Consider the following 17,130-nt stretch of genomic DNA (forward strand, 5'->3'; position numbering starts at 1 on the left):
CTAAAGATAACAGATAATGACTGTGGTTTAAAAGTAATTGAACTAAGGAAATAATGTAAGGTTCCAATTACGGCAGTATTTCCCTCCCTTTGATACTAATTAAAACACCAGCTTGGACAGACAATAGCAGTGTTTTACAAATTACATCTTCCTCAAAGTGAACAGCTTCTATAGATACTCAGGTCATAAAACACCCATTTTAAGGATTCATTCCCCTATATTCAAAGTTTCTTTCACCAAGAAACATAAACAGACAATCTTTATCAGAAATCTGTTAATTAACTTAATGCTTAAAAAATTAAATAATTCCTGATCTTTGTTTTACATTGTTTGATTTGGTTTGACCACTATTAACAGCAGTTTTACGAGAACTCCAAAAAGCTTCTACCAGTCACCATACATCTCACCCCATCTCTGAAACCTCACAGAGTATCTTCATGCTAAAGAAAAACTACCAGGCTAGGTAGAAATGCCAATGTCTGCAGATGACAGAAAGTAGAGGCAATTCAACATTTCTCTCTTGCTCTCCTACAAGGTTCTCCCACTCCCATGACATCCAGAGTGATCTTTTTAAACAAACGCAAATCACGGGACTCCCCTGCTTAAAAGTTACCTTAGCTTCCTACTTCCACTGACTAAAGAAAATTCCAACCAGCCCGTCTCCTTTATTCCTCACCTGTCTTTCCAGTGCTCACCAAAGTAGGTGACAATCAGGTCCTCAAATACCAATTTACTCAACAGGCCAACAAGCAACCGCTCAGTGCCTGCCCTGCGCCAGGCGCTACTCTAGGTCCTGGGGATAAAGCAGTGAGCAATACAGCCAAACTCCCAGCCCTCCTGAAGCTTACCTTCTAGTAACCTCTCTACCACCTTCACTGCCTCCTCAATTTCTATAATCGTTTAAAGAATTTTTTTTTAAACAGGGATATTTCATTTATTTTTTTATTTTTATTTTTATTTATTTGACAGAGAGAGAGAGACCATGAGAGAGGGAACACAAGTGGGGGAGTGGGAGACGGAGAAGCAGGGTTCTCCCTGAACAGGGAGCCTGATGCGGGGCTTGATCCCGGGATCCTGGGATCATGACCTGAGCCGAAGGGAGGCGCTTAATGACTGGGTCACCCAAGGGCCCCTTATTTAAAGAATTTTAAAGCAATCATAATGACTGTGTTGAAGATATCTGGAAATAAGCAATACTACCCATAATAATTTTATTATCATTTACTGACTTTGTTTAATAGTAATTATTTATTGCAAGCGAAGGAGAGAAGAGAAACAGAAGAGGGGGGACCTTTACTCAATGGAACCCGGTACATACCAGGAATGGCACTGATTTGTCAATTTTTCAAGCTTTCTCTCATTCTAGCTACAAAGCTCTATCTACTAGCTTTTAGGTCAGCGACCAAAAGGTAATATTTCAATTCTGCCAGAATGGAGCAGTTGAATTTAAATAATTCCAGACGCTGAAAGATAACTTGTTTTCAACATCTATTATCTTAAGTTTGCAGCAGAAATGGATTTTTATAAAACCTTGAATCCCAAATGAACAGACTCTCATTAGCGATAACGTACAGGAATGGTGTGTGTGTGTTTATAATACAAAACACTGCCCTTGTTAGAACAAGGTAACTAAATCTGCCTCAGAGAAAAGTAATTAGCCCTACACAAACGCACGCACACTAAGACAAGACAAGTGGATCCCACAGCAACTTGATTCCAATGCTTTTATCCTAAGAATCAGTGTCCTCCTTGGGGCACCTAGGCGGCTCAACTGAGCGTCCCATTTTTGGTTTCAGCTCAGGACATGGTCTCAGGGTTCCTGAGATGGAGACCCACGTGGGGCTCCACACTCAGCTCGGAGTGTTCTTGGGATTCTCTCTTCCTCTCCCTCTGCCCTCCCCCGCCCCTCTCAAATAAATAAAATCGTTAAAGAATCGGGGTCCTTAACTAGGTTGCTTGAAGCATGGCACCCAAAGCCACTTGGTGGCATTCATTTCCACGAGCTGTGTCCGTGGCTCGCAAATCCATGCCACCAGTCACCAGGCGGACTTACAGGCAAGACGCAAGGATGAGAAAGACCATCAAAGACAGAGAAACAAGGCAAAATGCCCAGTAAAGCAAGAGGATCAAAAGCACTGCTCTCTTGTATTAAGGAGAGGACTTTAATTTTAACCATCAAGGTTAAACAACAACAACTACTAACCAACCACTACGACCTTGTTATTTGCACAGTCCTGTTTAGCTGAATCCAAAATTCTCCATCACACCCCTCAGTTCAACTCCTGTCTCTACCACTCAACCAAGAATGAAAGATACTGAGTACCACTCCCCCACAACCTTGGTGGAGCCCCAAACTATGCCAACAGTGAGAATGGGTTTTAGCCACCAGCTTCAAACTGAGCTGTGCAGTCCGACCTCAGCATAAGCAAACTCGGGCCAGAGAGCTTAAGCCCAAACAATTTCACCAATGCTCTCTCTGGGCTCTAAGCTCGTAAAATAAGTGGCCGATTATTCATTCTACTAGAAACAGGTCAAAAGACCACTGATGAATTCAAATAGATTAACCTGTTTTAAACTCACCTTGTTAGAGGGCAACAAAATGTTAATGATATTCTACCATCACATTTATTAATAGAAGTTTTTTTTTTCTTTAAACAATCTCCCAATGGACCTGTGACATCTCTCTCCAGTGAGGCCTTCATATTCTTGCAGCAAACTTCCACAAGCTGCTTCAAATCTCAAAACTGGCCAGTGTGGGAATGTTTGAACAGACTCCCAGCTGTCTCCCTGATCATACATCCACATGTAGTCCTTTCCAAGGCAAGGCCACGCATTACACATTACAAGTGAACCGTCTTTTCAAATTCCACTCGTCTTCTCTGGGACTCCAACCCTGCTTTTCATCGGGGGCACTGTAGGAAAACCACCTCACTGGAAAGGCTAACGAGCTGCTTTGAGAGATGAATGTTAGACAGTAGACAAGGCTTATTTGTGAGCTAACTTACACAACTCACTTCTCAATGAAAGGGACTCAAATCTATAAATTAACATACATCAGGGAACCTCTAGGTTATGCCAAAACTGAAATCAGAAACGTAAAAATACCCTAATGCCTATAAATGGTGTCCAGGGAATGGGCGGTCCAGTGTTGTGGCTGAAAGTTTGGCCTCTGAAGTTACATAGGGTGGCCACTTGCTGGCTCTTGAAGTTCCTTCACGGCTGGTACCTCAGTTTCCAAGGCATATTCATCTAAAAAAGGACAATTCGGAGCGCCTGGGTAGCTCAGTCGGTTAAGCGTCTGCCTTTGGCTCAGGTCATGATCCCAGAATCCTGGGATCAAGCCAGCATCAGGCTCCCGGGAAGCCGCTTCTCCCTCTCCCACTCCCCATGCTTGCGTTCCCTCTCTCACTGCCTCTCTCTCTGTCAAATAAATTAAAAAAAAAAAAAATGATGTAAAAGGACTTGCTAAATGTTAGCTATCACTATTACTGGTATACGCATTTTCTGAGTTTCCAGATCACATTCCTGAACGCGTCACATTCACATTCCTTTCTTCTTCCTAAGAATAATAGTAATTCACTAGTTTGTCACTGATTAAGTCATTCCAAAAAAAGAAGAAAACAGAACTCTCAACCAGGACGGTAGGGATGTGAACTGCTACAACCTTTCTAAATGGCACTATGTATCACAAATCTCAAACGTAGCATGTACTGTACCTTGATCCTGCAAATCCACTTCTAGAAACTTATCCTACAGAAAAAACATTTCACAAGCATACACGGAGGTATACATAGGAAAACAGTTACTGCAGAGGTGTAACAGTGAGGGGGAAAAGGAAACAAACTAATGTCTGACAAAAATTAATGGTTAAATTATCACACACATATAAAATGGAATCTTATTCATTTATTAAACTATTGTAACTGACAATATAGATATGGATTCATTGTAACATGTGAGGCCAAAACCAAAAAGTTACAAAATGATCATATATAGCAGAGCTCATACTTGTTACCAAAAATTGTATATAAAAAGCCACATGCACAGAAAAAAAAAAAAGAGGTTTGGACAGGTATGCACTGAGGTAGTGGATTTATGATAATTTTATAGTTTTTACTTTTCTGTATCTCAACTTTTCTACCTTGAAGATGCAATTCTTTATTTTTTTAATATCTTATTTATTTGAGAGAGAGACAAAGATAGTGAGAGAGAACACAAGAAGGGAGGAGAGGGAGAAGCAGGCTCCCCACTGGGCAGGGAACCCAAGATGTGACTGGATCCCAGGACCCTGAGATCATGACCTGAGCCAAGGCAGACACTTAACTGACTGAGCCACCCAGGAGCCCCAAAATGCAATACTTTAAAATACAACGGATATGAACTGATAAATAGTTTGGTTCTGAAATACATAATGAAGGTAAAAGTAATGACAAGATTTATTTTTATTTAGAAAAAAACTCATATTTACATAATACTTGATGGTCTATTAGATACTTTTAATATTTTATTAACATATAATGTATTATTTGTTTCAGAGGTACAGGTCTGTGAATCATCAGTCTTACACAATTCACAGCACTCACCATAGCACATACCCTCCCCGATGTCCATCACCCAACCATGCCAATCCCTCCCACCCCCCTCTACTCCAGCAACCCTTAAGTTTGTTTCCTTTTTTTTTTTTTTTTTAAGATTCTATTTATTCATTTGTCAGAGAGAAAGCACACAAGCAGGGGAAGTGGCAGGCAGAGGGAGAAGCAGGCTCCCCACTGACCAAGACCCTGGGATCATGACCTGAGCCAAAGGCAGACACCCAATGGACTGAGCCACCCATGCATCCCTGTGTCCTGACTATTAGATACTTTCAATAGTTATCCAATTAAAAGTTAGACATATTAAGTATCAAGACATTAGCAAAAGACTTCAAGTGATGGATTTCTACCATCAAGTGCAGCAGTACAAGAATTAAATGGGTTAGTTTTGGAATTTTATATATTTTTATATAACTCAATTCCTTATCGTCATCCTAACTACCACTTATTAAATGAACATATCTCAAGAACTTATGTAAGCACTCTGAAGTATTTAAACTTAACCTACTTACTATTATTCCCATTCTGCTGAAAAGACTGAGACCCTGAAATGTTAGAGTAGATCAAAGTCACAGACTATGGGGTCAAACCCAGTATCCTCTAGAAATTTTACTCCTAACTGTTCAGCACCCTCAACTATGTAACAGAAACTATTATTTATGGGGCCCTACACTGGAGTCTGAAAGAAAGGAATGAAGGCCGTATTTTATTAGGAGGAAAAATGGAACTGGAAAACATGACAATTTTCTGCATTTTTTTGTAAACCAATTTTTACAGCATTATTTGGGCTTACCATAGCTTAAAAAATGGTATTTTGAAAATAGCGATAACACAGTAATTTACCACTACACTGTGGCTTAAATTTACATTTTGAGTCTCTAAGCAGTATTTTGATAGGAGCCTTCTCTTCAGCTTAATCGCCTTGAGCAATCTATGCTTGGGAAAGGTTCTCTCTTTTCAGAGCCGACCAAACTTACAGAAATGACTGGGCATAGTGCATGCGGCTCCTAATTTATAAAATCACTAAGTAATAAGATTAATTTTACAAGAAAAGGTTTTAAAATGTGGCCTCATTGCCATGTTATTCACTCGTAAATATTTAATGGAGTTCCTCCAGGCACTATTCTAGCACTGGAGATAGAATGATGACTCAAAATCCCTACTCTTCTGAAACCTTTATTGTAAGTGCATTATGTACCTGAAGGTTGTAGTACGTTTTTTATTAGCAGCCTAAGGTATAAAACTTAGTCTGTTATTTAAAATATCTGCCATCCACTTCAGGAGATGATCTTAGGAGATGCTTAGCAAGAGGGAAGCAGAGCATCAACTGTTCGCCAACTTTACTATCCCAGGAGAACCTGGAGAAGTTGTTTAAAAAAACCGATTCCAGGGTGCCTGGGTGGCTCAGTTGGTTAAGCAACTGCTTTTGGCTGAGGTCCTGGTCTGGGAGTCCTGGGATTGAGTCCGACATCGGGCTCCCAGCTCTGCAAGGAGTCTGCTTCTCCCTGACCTTTTTCCATTCATCTCATGCTCTCTCTCTCTCTAAAAAATAAATCAGATCTTAAAAAACAAAAAAAAAAACCTATTCCAGGGCCCCACCTCCAGGAGTCTGATTCTGGGGTTAGGTGACCAAAAAACCCTCTATTTTTAACAAGAACTTCACTTCATGCTGATCTAAGTGATCTGAGGTCCAGACTTTGAGAAACCCACCAGTAAGCGGAGCCCTTCAGAAGAAAACGATCATTCAGAAGAGAATAGCTCTACAGCAGTGGAATTTGAACAGAGTAACATAAACCCAACCCTCATGTAATTAGTTTTGTATAATTCACAAATCCAGCAAATTAAAAAGATGAGTAAGAATGGAGCCATTTACTAGCACCTCCTCCTTAATGTCTTATGGGAGATTTGAATTTGCTTCCATCTAGGCATTTGATGAAAAGATGAACTTAAGTCCTACCAACAGAAGAAATAAACATTAAGAAAAAAGAAATTTCTAGTCAACTGCAAAAAAAAAAAAATGCTAAGAGGGACAAACATTTCACAGAACTAACTTGCTACCACTCATTTTATGCCCTATTTCACAATGCTTAGTATCTGAACAATCCACAGGGTTCCAAAGTACATCAAAAATTTGTTCATTTCCTCTCCTACTCAGGCAGAATAATAATAATAGAGTATTGTGAAGGTGCCACGGGGCCTCAGCAATTTCAACAGATACATTCTTAGATAAAGAAATGCCATTAAAAAAAAAAAACTATCAGAAATGTTCCTTAGTGGAACTACTTCAGTTAGTTTTAAATAGTTTTAATGTGTCCCTCATTTGCAATTTAGATTACTTAAAAGATCCTGGGTTCTTTACCAACCTCCTACTGAAAAAAAAATTCCCTTCCATATTACAAATATGTGCATTTTTAGTTATAATAAGCAAACACCCATCAGTACAACATAACTGTGTCACGTAAACTAGAAAAATAATTTTAAAGAAAAACACAGCATTTTGTTCTGAGAGAGAGAGAAATCCTAACCTTGGGGGAGGGTTTTAAGTTTCTGCACCTTAAATCATCTAAAAATAAAGGTACCCATACAAATACATTCCTCCCATTTTAGAGGTTAAGAGTAGCACTTCACTTCACAAGTCATCTGGCCTGCTGGGTCCTGGCTCTAGTTCCTAACCTCAGATCCTGTCCACTACCTAATCCATGAGACCTCTGATCATCCGTTCAAAGGGATTAGTAACATTGCCTCTCGTTAACGGAATGGAGGCTGTTCCAGATGCATCTATTTGTATGGTATTTGGTTTTGTTTTGGTTTTTTTTAATCTGTTCTTTTTACTGTACTTGCTTTTATTATTTGTACGTTGGAGCACAGAAACAGCAAGAGTAGGATGCCAGGAGATAAGCACAAAGAAACGCATCTGTCCGGAGTGCGCATATATTTAAAATTCCAGGCTGGTGCTGCCTTCAGAATAGCACTGATGATGGCAAAGTTCTAAAGGAAACTTTCATATTAAGAGGCTACCAAAAATCTCCAGAGCCTCCCACTCAACAGAAAAAGACGCTAATTTATTTCTTCAAAAGCAAAGCCTTCTTTCTTTAGTCTGAATCACAACAAAAGATGCCCACAGGAAATGTTATCTGCGAAGTTGTTTTCTGATCCCACGGCCAACAGAAGTATAGGAAGGTGCGACCCATTCCTCGTCGGTTTCCTTTTCCTGGGGATTCTGATTATTGCATTTCCTCGTCAAGCAAGCAGAGCCCGCAATTGTGCCCCGGGTCCACACCGCGAGACCGCGTCGGTGCGTAAAGGGAACGAGCCGCGGCGGACCCCGGGGACGCGCTCCCACCGAAAGGAGAGCCGCTTTCTGCTAAATGCCATCAGAGTCCGCCCCGGCCGGACGACTCAGGGCCGAGCGGCATTGACTGCCCTTCACTGACAGCGATTTTGCAGGCACGCGACAGAGAGAAAGAGATGAGCCGGGGACTTGAGGCCCGAGGGAGAGGCGGGCGGCGCGATGCCGCTCCCCGCGAGCTCCGGGTCCCCGAGAGGCTGGCGGGGAGGCGAGGCTTGGCCAGCCCGCCACGCTCAGGCGGCCGAGGGCAGGGAGGTCAGCCCTGGAAGGGCCGACCGCCCCCACGCCCCCTGGGGAGGGAGGCGACCCCGCTCGGCCGGCCGGGGCTGCGGACGCCCATTCAGCCCGAAGCCCGTCCACGGCCGCCACCCCCTCGGCCCGCCGCGGCGTCCCGGCCTCCCAGCGCCGGCCAGCCGGCCGCCCCGCCGCCACCCCCGGGAGGATGGGGAAGGACGAGGCGCAGGGGCCGCCGGTGCCGCGCCTCCGGGGCGCGCGGCAAAGGCTGAAGGGCGGCCCGCGGGACTAGCGCCGGCCCGAGGGACGGGCGCCCCGGGCGGCCATCGCGCCGACCCCCGCGCCGACCCCCGCCCCCGCCGCTTCCCCGTCCAGGCCGCCGCCGTCCAGCCCGCTCCTCACCTCATCTCCAGGCGGGTCCGCGCTGCAGCCCCAGGGACAAATCAGTGCAGCTCACTCGCCGCGGGGAAGGACGCAGGAGCCGCAGCCCCGCACACCATCCCCGCCCGCCTGCCCGCCGGCCCGTGCGTCCCGGAGCCCGCTCGGGATTCTCCCTCGCGAGCCGCCGTACTACGGAGCAACCAAGCTGCGCTCCCTCCCCTCTCCTCCGCTCTTCTCTACCTCCTTCGCTCCCTCCCTCGCTCCCTCGCTCCCACCTATCTCCTCATCTCCCTCCGCAGCCTCTCCCGCCCTCCTCCACCCCTCCATCTCCGCCCACAGATGGGTGGGAACGAACAGTCGGCCAATCGGGAGAAGAGGCCCGCACCTCCTCACCGCCCCCTACCGCTACGCCCGCCCACCGCAGGAGAGAGGGAGGGGGCAATTAAAAAAGATGGAAGAGGACGGAATGACCGCCGAAGGAACCAATCAGCAAGCGCAAAGGGTGTGGGAGGGAGGACGGCCTTGTCTCCCCGCCCCCTTCCCAGAAGGCGTAACCAAAAGCTTATGGTCGGGATTTCCCTGAAGGGGCTTATGGAGATTTTGTTTCACGATTTGGGTCCATCTGCCCGTTGTCGTGTGAGGCACTGGTTAGAAGGCACTCAACTAAATTAGTCACAAAAGGTCTTAAAGGAGAGAACAACGTAGAGGCGAAAAAGAGGCGGTCACAGTCCAGATTAGGTGGTCGGGCAAACGGTTGGAATGAGGAAGGGTGTGGTCTTTAACAGAAATTTACATAAAACGGAATCTCTCCGGGAGACTACAATTTCGCCCATTTACTGGTAGCCCCAGGCTCCACCCTTCTCCACCTGGCGGAGCATTCCGGGAGATGTAGTTCCGAGTTCGGTTGCTATGGCGTTCTCCCCAGCCTCCGGTCCAGGAGTGACGAGCTACCTGACCAATGGGAGCAGCGCCTGGGCAAGCGGGGGCGGGCCCTCTGCAAAAGGACTCCAAGGTGGCGGTGGCGAAGACGCAGGCGGTTGGGGCAGCTCGGAGGCAGGTGAGCCCCCGGACCCGGGTTCTGTGTCTTGGGAAGCGGGGCTTTGGGCTTTGGACGCCTCGCGGAACCGTGCAGCCCTGGGGTGCATGGTGGTTGGCGTTGCACCCCAACGCCAGACCGCGTCGGGCCCAGGCCTAGCTTAGCTGAGGCCGCTGAGGGGCGGGAAAGACTTGACTGACGATTTCCTGATCCTTGCAGGTTTGGATGGTAGGTTTTCTCTCAGTTTGCATCTCCCTCTGCATTTATACAAGCAAAAATCGAAGTTCCCTTCCACTGAACTCCCAGGTTGGATTCCTCCCCCCCAACCCCCAGCTTTCTTTTTGTTCCTAGAATTTGAGTTTCTTTTTCTTTTTTCTCGTACTCCTTCTCTGACACCGCTTTTTCCTCCTTCGCTTTCCTTTATCGGTGAACCATACACAAAGCAAGGGTATTCCCGTTTACGTGATTATACGGTCGGGTTTGCCCACTTAAGAGAAACAGCGAAAAACTCCGGAGATACGGCTCAGAATCATGTTGAAGGGCGGATGCTGAATTGGTAGGTCTGGGCGGGGCCCGAGACTCTGCATTTCTCACCAGCTCCCGGGAGCGGCTAGTCCCCGTTCTGAGTAACCGGGTGTTCTATCTGCATCAGCTCTGCTCAATGCAGGTGTAACGCGAGGCACTTTCGTTTAAGCCAATACATCAAAAAATTATCATTTCAACCCATAACCAGATACCTTAAAATTGAAATATTATAAATTCTTGTATTTATTGATTTTTTTTTTTTTTAAGTAAGCTTTACGTCCAACGAGGAGCTTGGACACACAACCCCGAGATAAAGAGCAGCCTGCTCTAGACGGCATGAGCCAGCCAGGCGCCCCAATTACTTTTTTTTTTTTTTTTTTTTTTAGCGTCTTCGAAATCGAATATGTGTTTTACCTTGACAAAAGGCCTCAGTTCTAACTAGACAGAGTTCACAGGTTCCTTAGCCACCTGTGGACTAGTGGCCCTTGTTTTTGGACGGCGCAGGTCCAGATGATAGAGGTGCCCCGTGCAGAAACTAAAAGGTGGGAAAGCTCAGACGGTTGGTTGCATGTGACCAAACCCTTTGCTGCTCTGTGAAATGGGCCTGGGCACTACTTTAGAGAGGTTCTCTTCCCAGTTTGCAGAAATAATAGAAAAATAGCCAACCAACACTTACTGAACGGTGATTTTGTGCCGGGTGTTGTACCGAGTGCTTTGCTTGTGTTTCATCTTTACAACCCTTGGAGGTAACTATTATATTTTGGAGATACGGAATCGAAGGCCTAGAAGGTTAAAATTGAGTAGCCTAAAGCCATACAGCCAGTGAGTAGGACAGCCAGGATTCAGACTTGGGTCAATTTTAACTTCTAAATCCTGTCAACCACTGCAGTGTATGATTGTTATTTTTTAATCAATAATTTTCACTTCATTGATGCCTCTGCTCCAGTTTATGGCAGATGAAACGTTGAGAAGTGAAACAGCAGGTTTCCTCATACAAGGTCAATTTGCCTATCAGTTGGAGTGACATATTTTGGTAGTATTATAAATATTTCATGCTGTATATATTTTTAAGTAAGCTTCAGCCCTACATAAGGTGAGATCAAGAGTTGCATGCAGAGGGGCACCTGGGGAGCTCAGTTGGTTGAGTGTCTGACTCTTGATTTTGGCTTGGGTTGTGGTCTTGGAGTGGTGGGATGGAGCCCTGCGTTGGGCTCTGCGCTCAGCACAGAGTCTGCTTGTGCCTCTCCCCACTGCTTGTGCTCTCTGTCTAACTCTAAAATAAGTCTTTACCAAAAAAATTGCATGCTCTACCAACTGAGCCATCTCCATGCTATATTATAAATTTTTCTTTAAAAAAAAATTTTTTTTTTTTTTTTAATTTATTTGAGAGGGAGAGCAATCAGGTAGGGAGAAGCAGAGGGAGAGGGACAAGTAGACTCTGCACTGAGCTCAGAGCCGGACTCAGGGCTCGATCTCACAACCCCAAGATCATGGCATGAGCTGAAACCAAGAGCTGGAGGCTTACTTGACTGAATCACCCAGGTGCCCCTCCATGCTGTATTATAAATAATAAAAAAATTACTTCCCCAGTACTATATCCGGGCCAGTACTGTGTCTTGATTCATTTGTGTACCTCCCTGAAGAAAGAGGAATGAGAAAGCTTAGAAATTCTTAAAATATTTCACTGTGCAGTCATAGGGTTTTTTTTTTATTTTGTTTGTGGTTGCATCTTTTTTTAAAATTAATCTTAAAAGTACTGCTTGCTTCTCTGAACTTTACATTGAATGTTTCAAAAACGAAATTATGGTTTTTCTAGACCCACCAAACGGTACTATGCTCAGCTAAGGTGAGTTTTATGATTAGAAGAGAAAAATATACATATCTATACATGCTAAAATATGATATTTTACAAAATATTTTTCCTTTTTTACATATTGTAGGAAATACACATCTTCTGAATTATTTTCTCTTCATTGTGGATTTACTAGTAAATATTTAATCAAAATTAAAATTCCTTTTTTGCTTCTGAAGCAAGAAATGGTTTCTTAAAGGCCCTATAGTGGATGGGAAAATTAAATAAGCATTTACAAACTACTGTCATTTTAGTTAAAAAAAAAAAAAGATTGTTTACATCAATTGGAGAAGGGAGAGTGTGGTAGAGATTTAGAAAGGATTCCTCAGTGGCTTATTTCCCTCATCATCACCTGCATTGTCCTGGTGTCACATGATTAAGGTAGCATAAAGGAGAAAAGGTCATAATCATCATACCATTGCCATAATCAGAAGAGACCATAGCTCTAATATGGTCATCCTATCCCCCATCCTCTTCAGCTGGTGCTTGAATCCTGTTTATGAAGCTACTGTAAATGTTTATTCAGCCTCTGTTGAAATACTTCTAGTGATAGGTACCATGCAACTTCATGAATTTCCCGAAGATTGAAGTTAGATACTTAAAATGTGAACATAGAAAGTTCTTGGTGCACCTAGGCAGCTCAGCTGGTTAAACATCCAGCTCAGGGGCGCCTGGGTGGCTCAGTGGGTTGAGCCGCTGCCTTCGGCTCAGGTCATGATCTCAGAGTCCTGGGATCAAGTCCCACATCGGGCTCTCTGCTCAGCAGGGAGCCTGCTTCCTCCTGTCTCTCTGCCTGCCTCTCTGCCTGCTTGTGATCTCTCTCTGTCAAATAAATAAATAAAATCTTTAAAAAAAAAAAATAAAAAAATAAACATCCAGCTCAATTCTGGCTCAGGTCATGATCTCTGATGGTCAGATCAAGCTGGGTGTCCAGATCTGTTAGACATAAAGCCTACTTGGGATTCACTCTCTCCCTCTGCCCTTCTCTCACCTACCAAAAGCAAGTTCTTATAACCCACATTATTAGCTAGAAGAGCTTTTCAGGGTTTAGCCAGGTGTGAGCCCTATCACCGTGCTCTGTTGCCATCTTGTCAGGAGTTTTATGCAACTAGTGCAGTTGTACGTAGCAAACACCTGTGTACTATTGTTTACACAAAGTGTCCATGGAGTATACTGATTCCTAGAGACTGTTGCCTGCGCAATGCAGAGATGTCCTCCAATTATTACAACCATGCATTTGCTTCTCTCTTTAAGAAGCAGAGGGAGCGGGCGCCTGGGTGGCTCAGTGGGTTAAAGCCGCTGCCTTAGGCTCAGGTCATGATCTCAGGGTCCTGGGATCGAGTCCCGCATCGGGCTCTCTGCTCAGCAGGGAGCCTGCTTCTCTCTCTCTCTCTCTCTCTGCCTGCCTCTCCGTCTACTTGTGATCTCTCTCTGTCAAATAAATAAATAAAAATCTTTAAAAAAAAAAAAAAAAAAGAAGCAGAGGGAGCTGGGGCACCTGTGACTCAATGGGTTAAGCCTCTGCCTTCATCTCAGGTCATGATCCCAGTGTCCTGGGATCGAGCCCCGCGTCGAGTTCTCCGCTCCCTGGGGAGCCTGTTTCCCCCCACTCACCCCCCCCCCCGCCTACTTGTGATCTCTCTCTCTCTCTCTCTGTCAAATAAATAAATACAATCTTAAAAAAAAAGAAGCAGCAGCAGCAGAGGGAGCTGGGGCACCTGGGTGGCTCAGTGGGTTAAGCGTCTGCCTTAGCTCAGGTCATGATCCCAGGGTCCTGGTATCGAGTCCCGCATTGGGTTCCCTACTCAGGAGGGAGTCTGCTTGTCCCTCTCCCTCTCCCCTGTTCATGCTTTCTCTCTCTCTCTCTTCTCTCAAGTAAATGAAATCTTTAAGGAAAACAAAGAAAAGGCAGAGAGAGCTTATGAGGTTAGGACTGCCATTCTCCACAACCTGCAACATAATGACATTTGAACCGAACCTCCAGCTGGTTACTTTGATTATGCTAACCAGATTTTTTTTTTTTTATTCATTTGACAGAGATCACAAGAGGACAGAGAGGCAGGCAGAGAGAGAGAGAGAGAGGAAGCAGGCTCCCCGCTGAGCAGAGAGCCGGATGTGGGACTCGATCCCAGGACCCCAGGATCATGACCCGAGCCGAAGGCAGAGGCCTTAACCCACTGAGCCACTCAGGTGCCCCAATGCTAACCAGATTTTTAAACCAAAAAATTGAGCATGTGATTTGCCATATTTATCCGATATGTTGGTATGTATGAAAATTCTCACAGATTAAGAACATTGTTAAAACTTAATATTTTAAGTCACCTCTTCACTAAGTCACTTCACAGAAGAGTTGCCCCCCTTACAGTGCAGCCGGCTAGTGTAATGCTCTGCACCAGTCCTGGCGTGATGATGAATGAATGGACCACATTTTGTGTTGACTTCATGTTTTTTCTGTAGCCTTCGGCTTGACAATATACCCTTGATTTCTTTAATAAGAGGGTGGGTTAGAAATATCATAGGGGCACTTGGGTGGCTCAGTGGGTTAAGCCTCTGCCTTCAGCTCAGGTCATGTTCTCAGGGTCCTGGGATCAAGCCCCGCATCAGGCCCTCTGCTCAGCAGGGTGCCTGCTTCCCCCTCTCTCTGCCTGGCTCTCTGCCTACTTATGACCTCTGTCTGTCAAATAAATAAATAAAATCTTTTTTAAAAAATGTTATAACTGAATCCTGATGACAAATGGCCACAATATTGCAAAGTTGATATTGCGCACTAATAGAAATGTGAGCATATAAGAGTTTGGGCTTCCAGGAATTAAGTTTTCCATAGGCGGATTGGATGAGGGGAGGAAATGAAGCCACTCAGCAGTGTGTGGCCATCGCTGAGGGCAGACATTGCAGTGTTAGCACATCATTTGTGCTAACGCCCGTCAAACCCAAATATGAACAAGTGAGCCCAGACATCATAAAGGAAAAGGAGACTTGGGTCAATAACTTGATACAGAGGAAGGAATTATGATAGCCTCTAAAATATCCTTGATGACAGAAGATTAGTACCAAAAAAATCTTGTCTTGGGAAAAGGTGACTCCAGTTTTTTGGGTGTTTTTTTTTTTAATATTTTATTTATTGTGTACTTGGGACTCAGTCAATAAAGCATCTGCCTTTGGCTCAGGCCATGATCCCAGGGTCCTGGGATCGAGTTCCATGTCAGATTTTCAGCTCAGTAGGGAGCCCGCTTCTCCCTCTGCCCCTCTTCCTTGCTCATTCTCTCTCTCTCTCTTTAATAAAAATCTTCTAAAAAAAAAAAAAGAAAAAAGGATTTTATTTATTTATAGAGGAAGAGAGAGAGTGTGAGGAGGAGCAGAGGGAGAGGGACAAGCAGACTCCACAAAGCACAGAGCCAGATGTGGGGCTCAATCCCCCGACCCTGGATAATGACCGGGGCTAAAATCAAGAGTTGGTTGCCTGAGCCACCCAAGTGCCCCAGGAGGACTCCAGTTTTGTGTCTGTTGAATTTGAGCTAGATCTGATACTCTCAGAACCCTTGTGGTCTGAAAGTGTAGATAAGGAATAGTCTCTAGTGGTTTTATTTACAATTATTAATACATGAGCTCCTTGAGAGATTAAGTGTAGCAGAAGAGCAGATGGAGTTCACGTTGCTGTTGTAACGAAAAGGAAATCACTCAAAGTTTCTTCCCGTTGGTTTTTTAGAAATCACTTTAAGGGCGCCTAGGGTGGCTCAGTGGGTTGGGGCCTCTGCCTTGGGCTCAGATCATGATCTCAGGGTCCTGAGATCGAGCCCCGCATCAGGCTCTCTGCTCAGCGGGGAGCCTGCTTCCCGCTTTCTCTCTCTGCCTGCCTCTCTACCTACTTGTGATCTCTCTCTCTGTCAAATAATTAAATAAAATCTTAAAAAGAAAACCTGATGTTAAAATATAAAATCTATTCTTTTTATAGAGCATATTAGCCTATAGTTTTGGGGTCTTTTTTTTTTTTTAAGATTTTATTTATTTATTTATTTGACAGAGACACATATCGAGAGAAGGATAACAAGTAGGGGGAGTAGGAGAGGGAGAAGCAGGCTTCCCACCAACCAGGGAGCCCAATTCAGGGCTTGATCCCAGAACCCTGGGATCATGATCTGAGCCAAAGGCAGACGCTTAATGACTGAGCCACCCAGGTGGCCCTAGCCTATGTTTTTAAACAGGTTTATTTTCATTTAAGAGGTTTTTTTTTTTTTTAATTTTATTTATTTATTTGAGAGAGAGACAGTAAGAGAGAGCATGAGCGAGGAGAAGGTCAGAGAGAGAAGCAGACTCCCCGTGGAGCCGGGAGCCTGATGCGGTACTCAATCCCGGGACTCCAGGATCATGACCCGAGCCAAAGGCAGTCGTCCAACCAACTGAGCCACCCAGGCGTCCCTCATTTAAGAGTTTTATGTAACACTTGTCACAAAGTTTACAGTAGAACGTATAATTTTGAAGTTTTACGTGACATTCATTCTTAGAAATGGCATGGTAAGCATTATCTTATTATATTTTAATTTATATTTTTATTTTATAAAATATTCAGCTGGATGACTCAGGTAAGTGTTTTGATCTCAGGGTTGTGGGATCAAGCCTGATGTTGCTGCTAAAGATCTCTCTCTCTGCCCCTCTCCCGCTCTCTCCCACTGTGAAGAAAAAAAAAAAAAGATATTCTGTTATTTTATTTTCTGTGTGCAAATATCTTTACATTCAATAAAAGTGATATTAAATAGTGGAGTAAGTGTTCCATTTAATCTAGACCAGTGCCTGAGAAACTATACTATCCATTCTACCATTTTCTTAGTGTTGAGAACTCAGTATTCCTTTTGGTGATCTGCAAAACAAGTAAATAACATGTCCTCAGTTTTCTTCCGGCCACTTTTCTGAAAACACTTTCTTTCTTCACTTTTTAACTTTGAGGATATTTTTGTTCCCACATGTTTTTTTATTAGACCAGCTAAACTACTTTTTTTCCTACTAAACAGGCCAATTTTTTTTTTAAGATTTTATTTATTTATACGACAGAGAGAGACACAGCGAGAGAGGGAACACAAGCATCAGGAGAGGGAGAGGGAGAAGCAGGCTTCCCGCTGAGCAGGCAGCCCAATGCAAGTCTTGATCCCAGGACCCCAGGATCATG

At 44.3% G+C, this 17,130-nt stretch overlaps 2 protein-coding genes across 7 annotated transcripts in view; one reads left to right on the plus strand and one right to left on the minus strand.

The window, feature by feature from the left end:
• Nucleotides 1-8,832, minus strand: part of ITSN1 (intersectin 1) — a 218,185-nt gene extending 209,353 nt beyond the window's left edge. For 2 of the 5 annotated variants that reach the window (XM_047720608.1, XM_047720582.1), the window contains exon 1: nt 8,578-8,831. The gene's annotated coding sequence lies outside the window, so the exon portion shown is untranslated. Of the gene's footprint in view, nt 1-8,577 lie in introns of all 5 variants that reach the window. The other 3 variants (XR_007125739.1, XM_047720598.1, XM_047720620.1) reach the window with 3 other exon arrangements.
• A 667-nt stretch (nt 8,833-9,499) lies between these two features.
• CRYZL1 (crystallin zeta like 1) overlaps nt 9,500-17,130 on the plus strand; it is a 40,962-nt gene continuing 33,331 nt past the window's right edge. Inside the window, exon 1 of one of the 2 annotated variants that reach the window (XM_047720696.1) lies at nt 9,500-9,613. In XM_047720696.1, coding sequence (XP_047576652.1) covers nt 9,515-9,613 — 99 coding nt within the window. In that variant the 5' untranslated portion in view covers nt 9,500-9,514. The remainder of the gene's footprint in view (nt 9,614-17,130) is intronic. The other variant, XM_047720680.1, reaches the window with a different exon arrangement.

This window comes from Lutra lutra, chromosome 1, assembly GCF_902655055.1.
Source record: "Lutra lutra chromosome 1, mLutLut1.2, whole genome shotgun sequence".
NCBI classification, from domain to species: domain Eukaryota; kingdom Metazoa; phylum Chordata; class Mammalia; order Carnivora; family Mustelidae; genus Lutra; species Lutra lutra.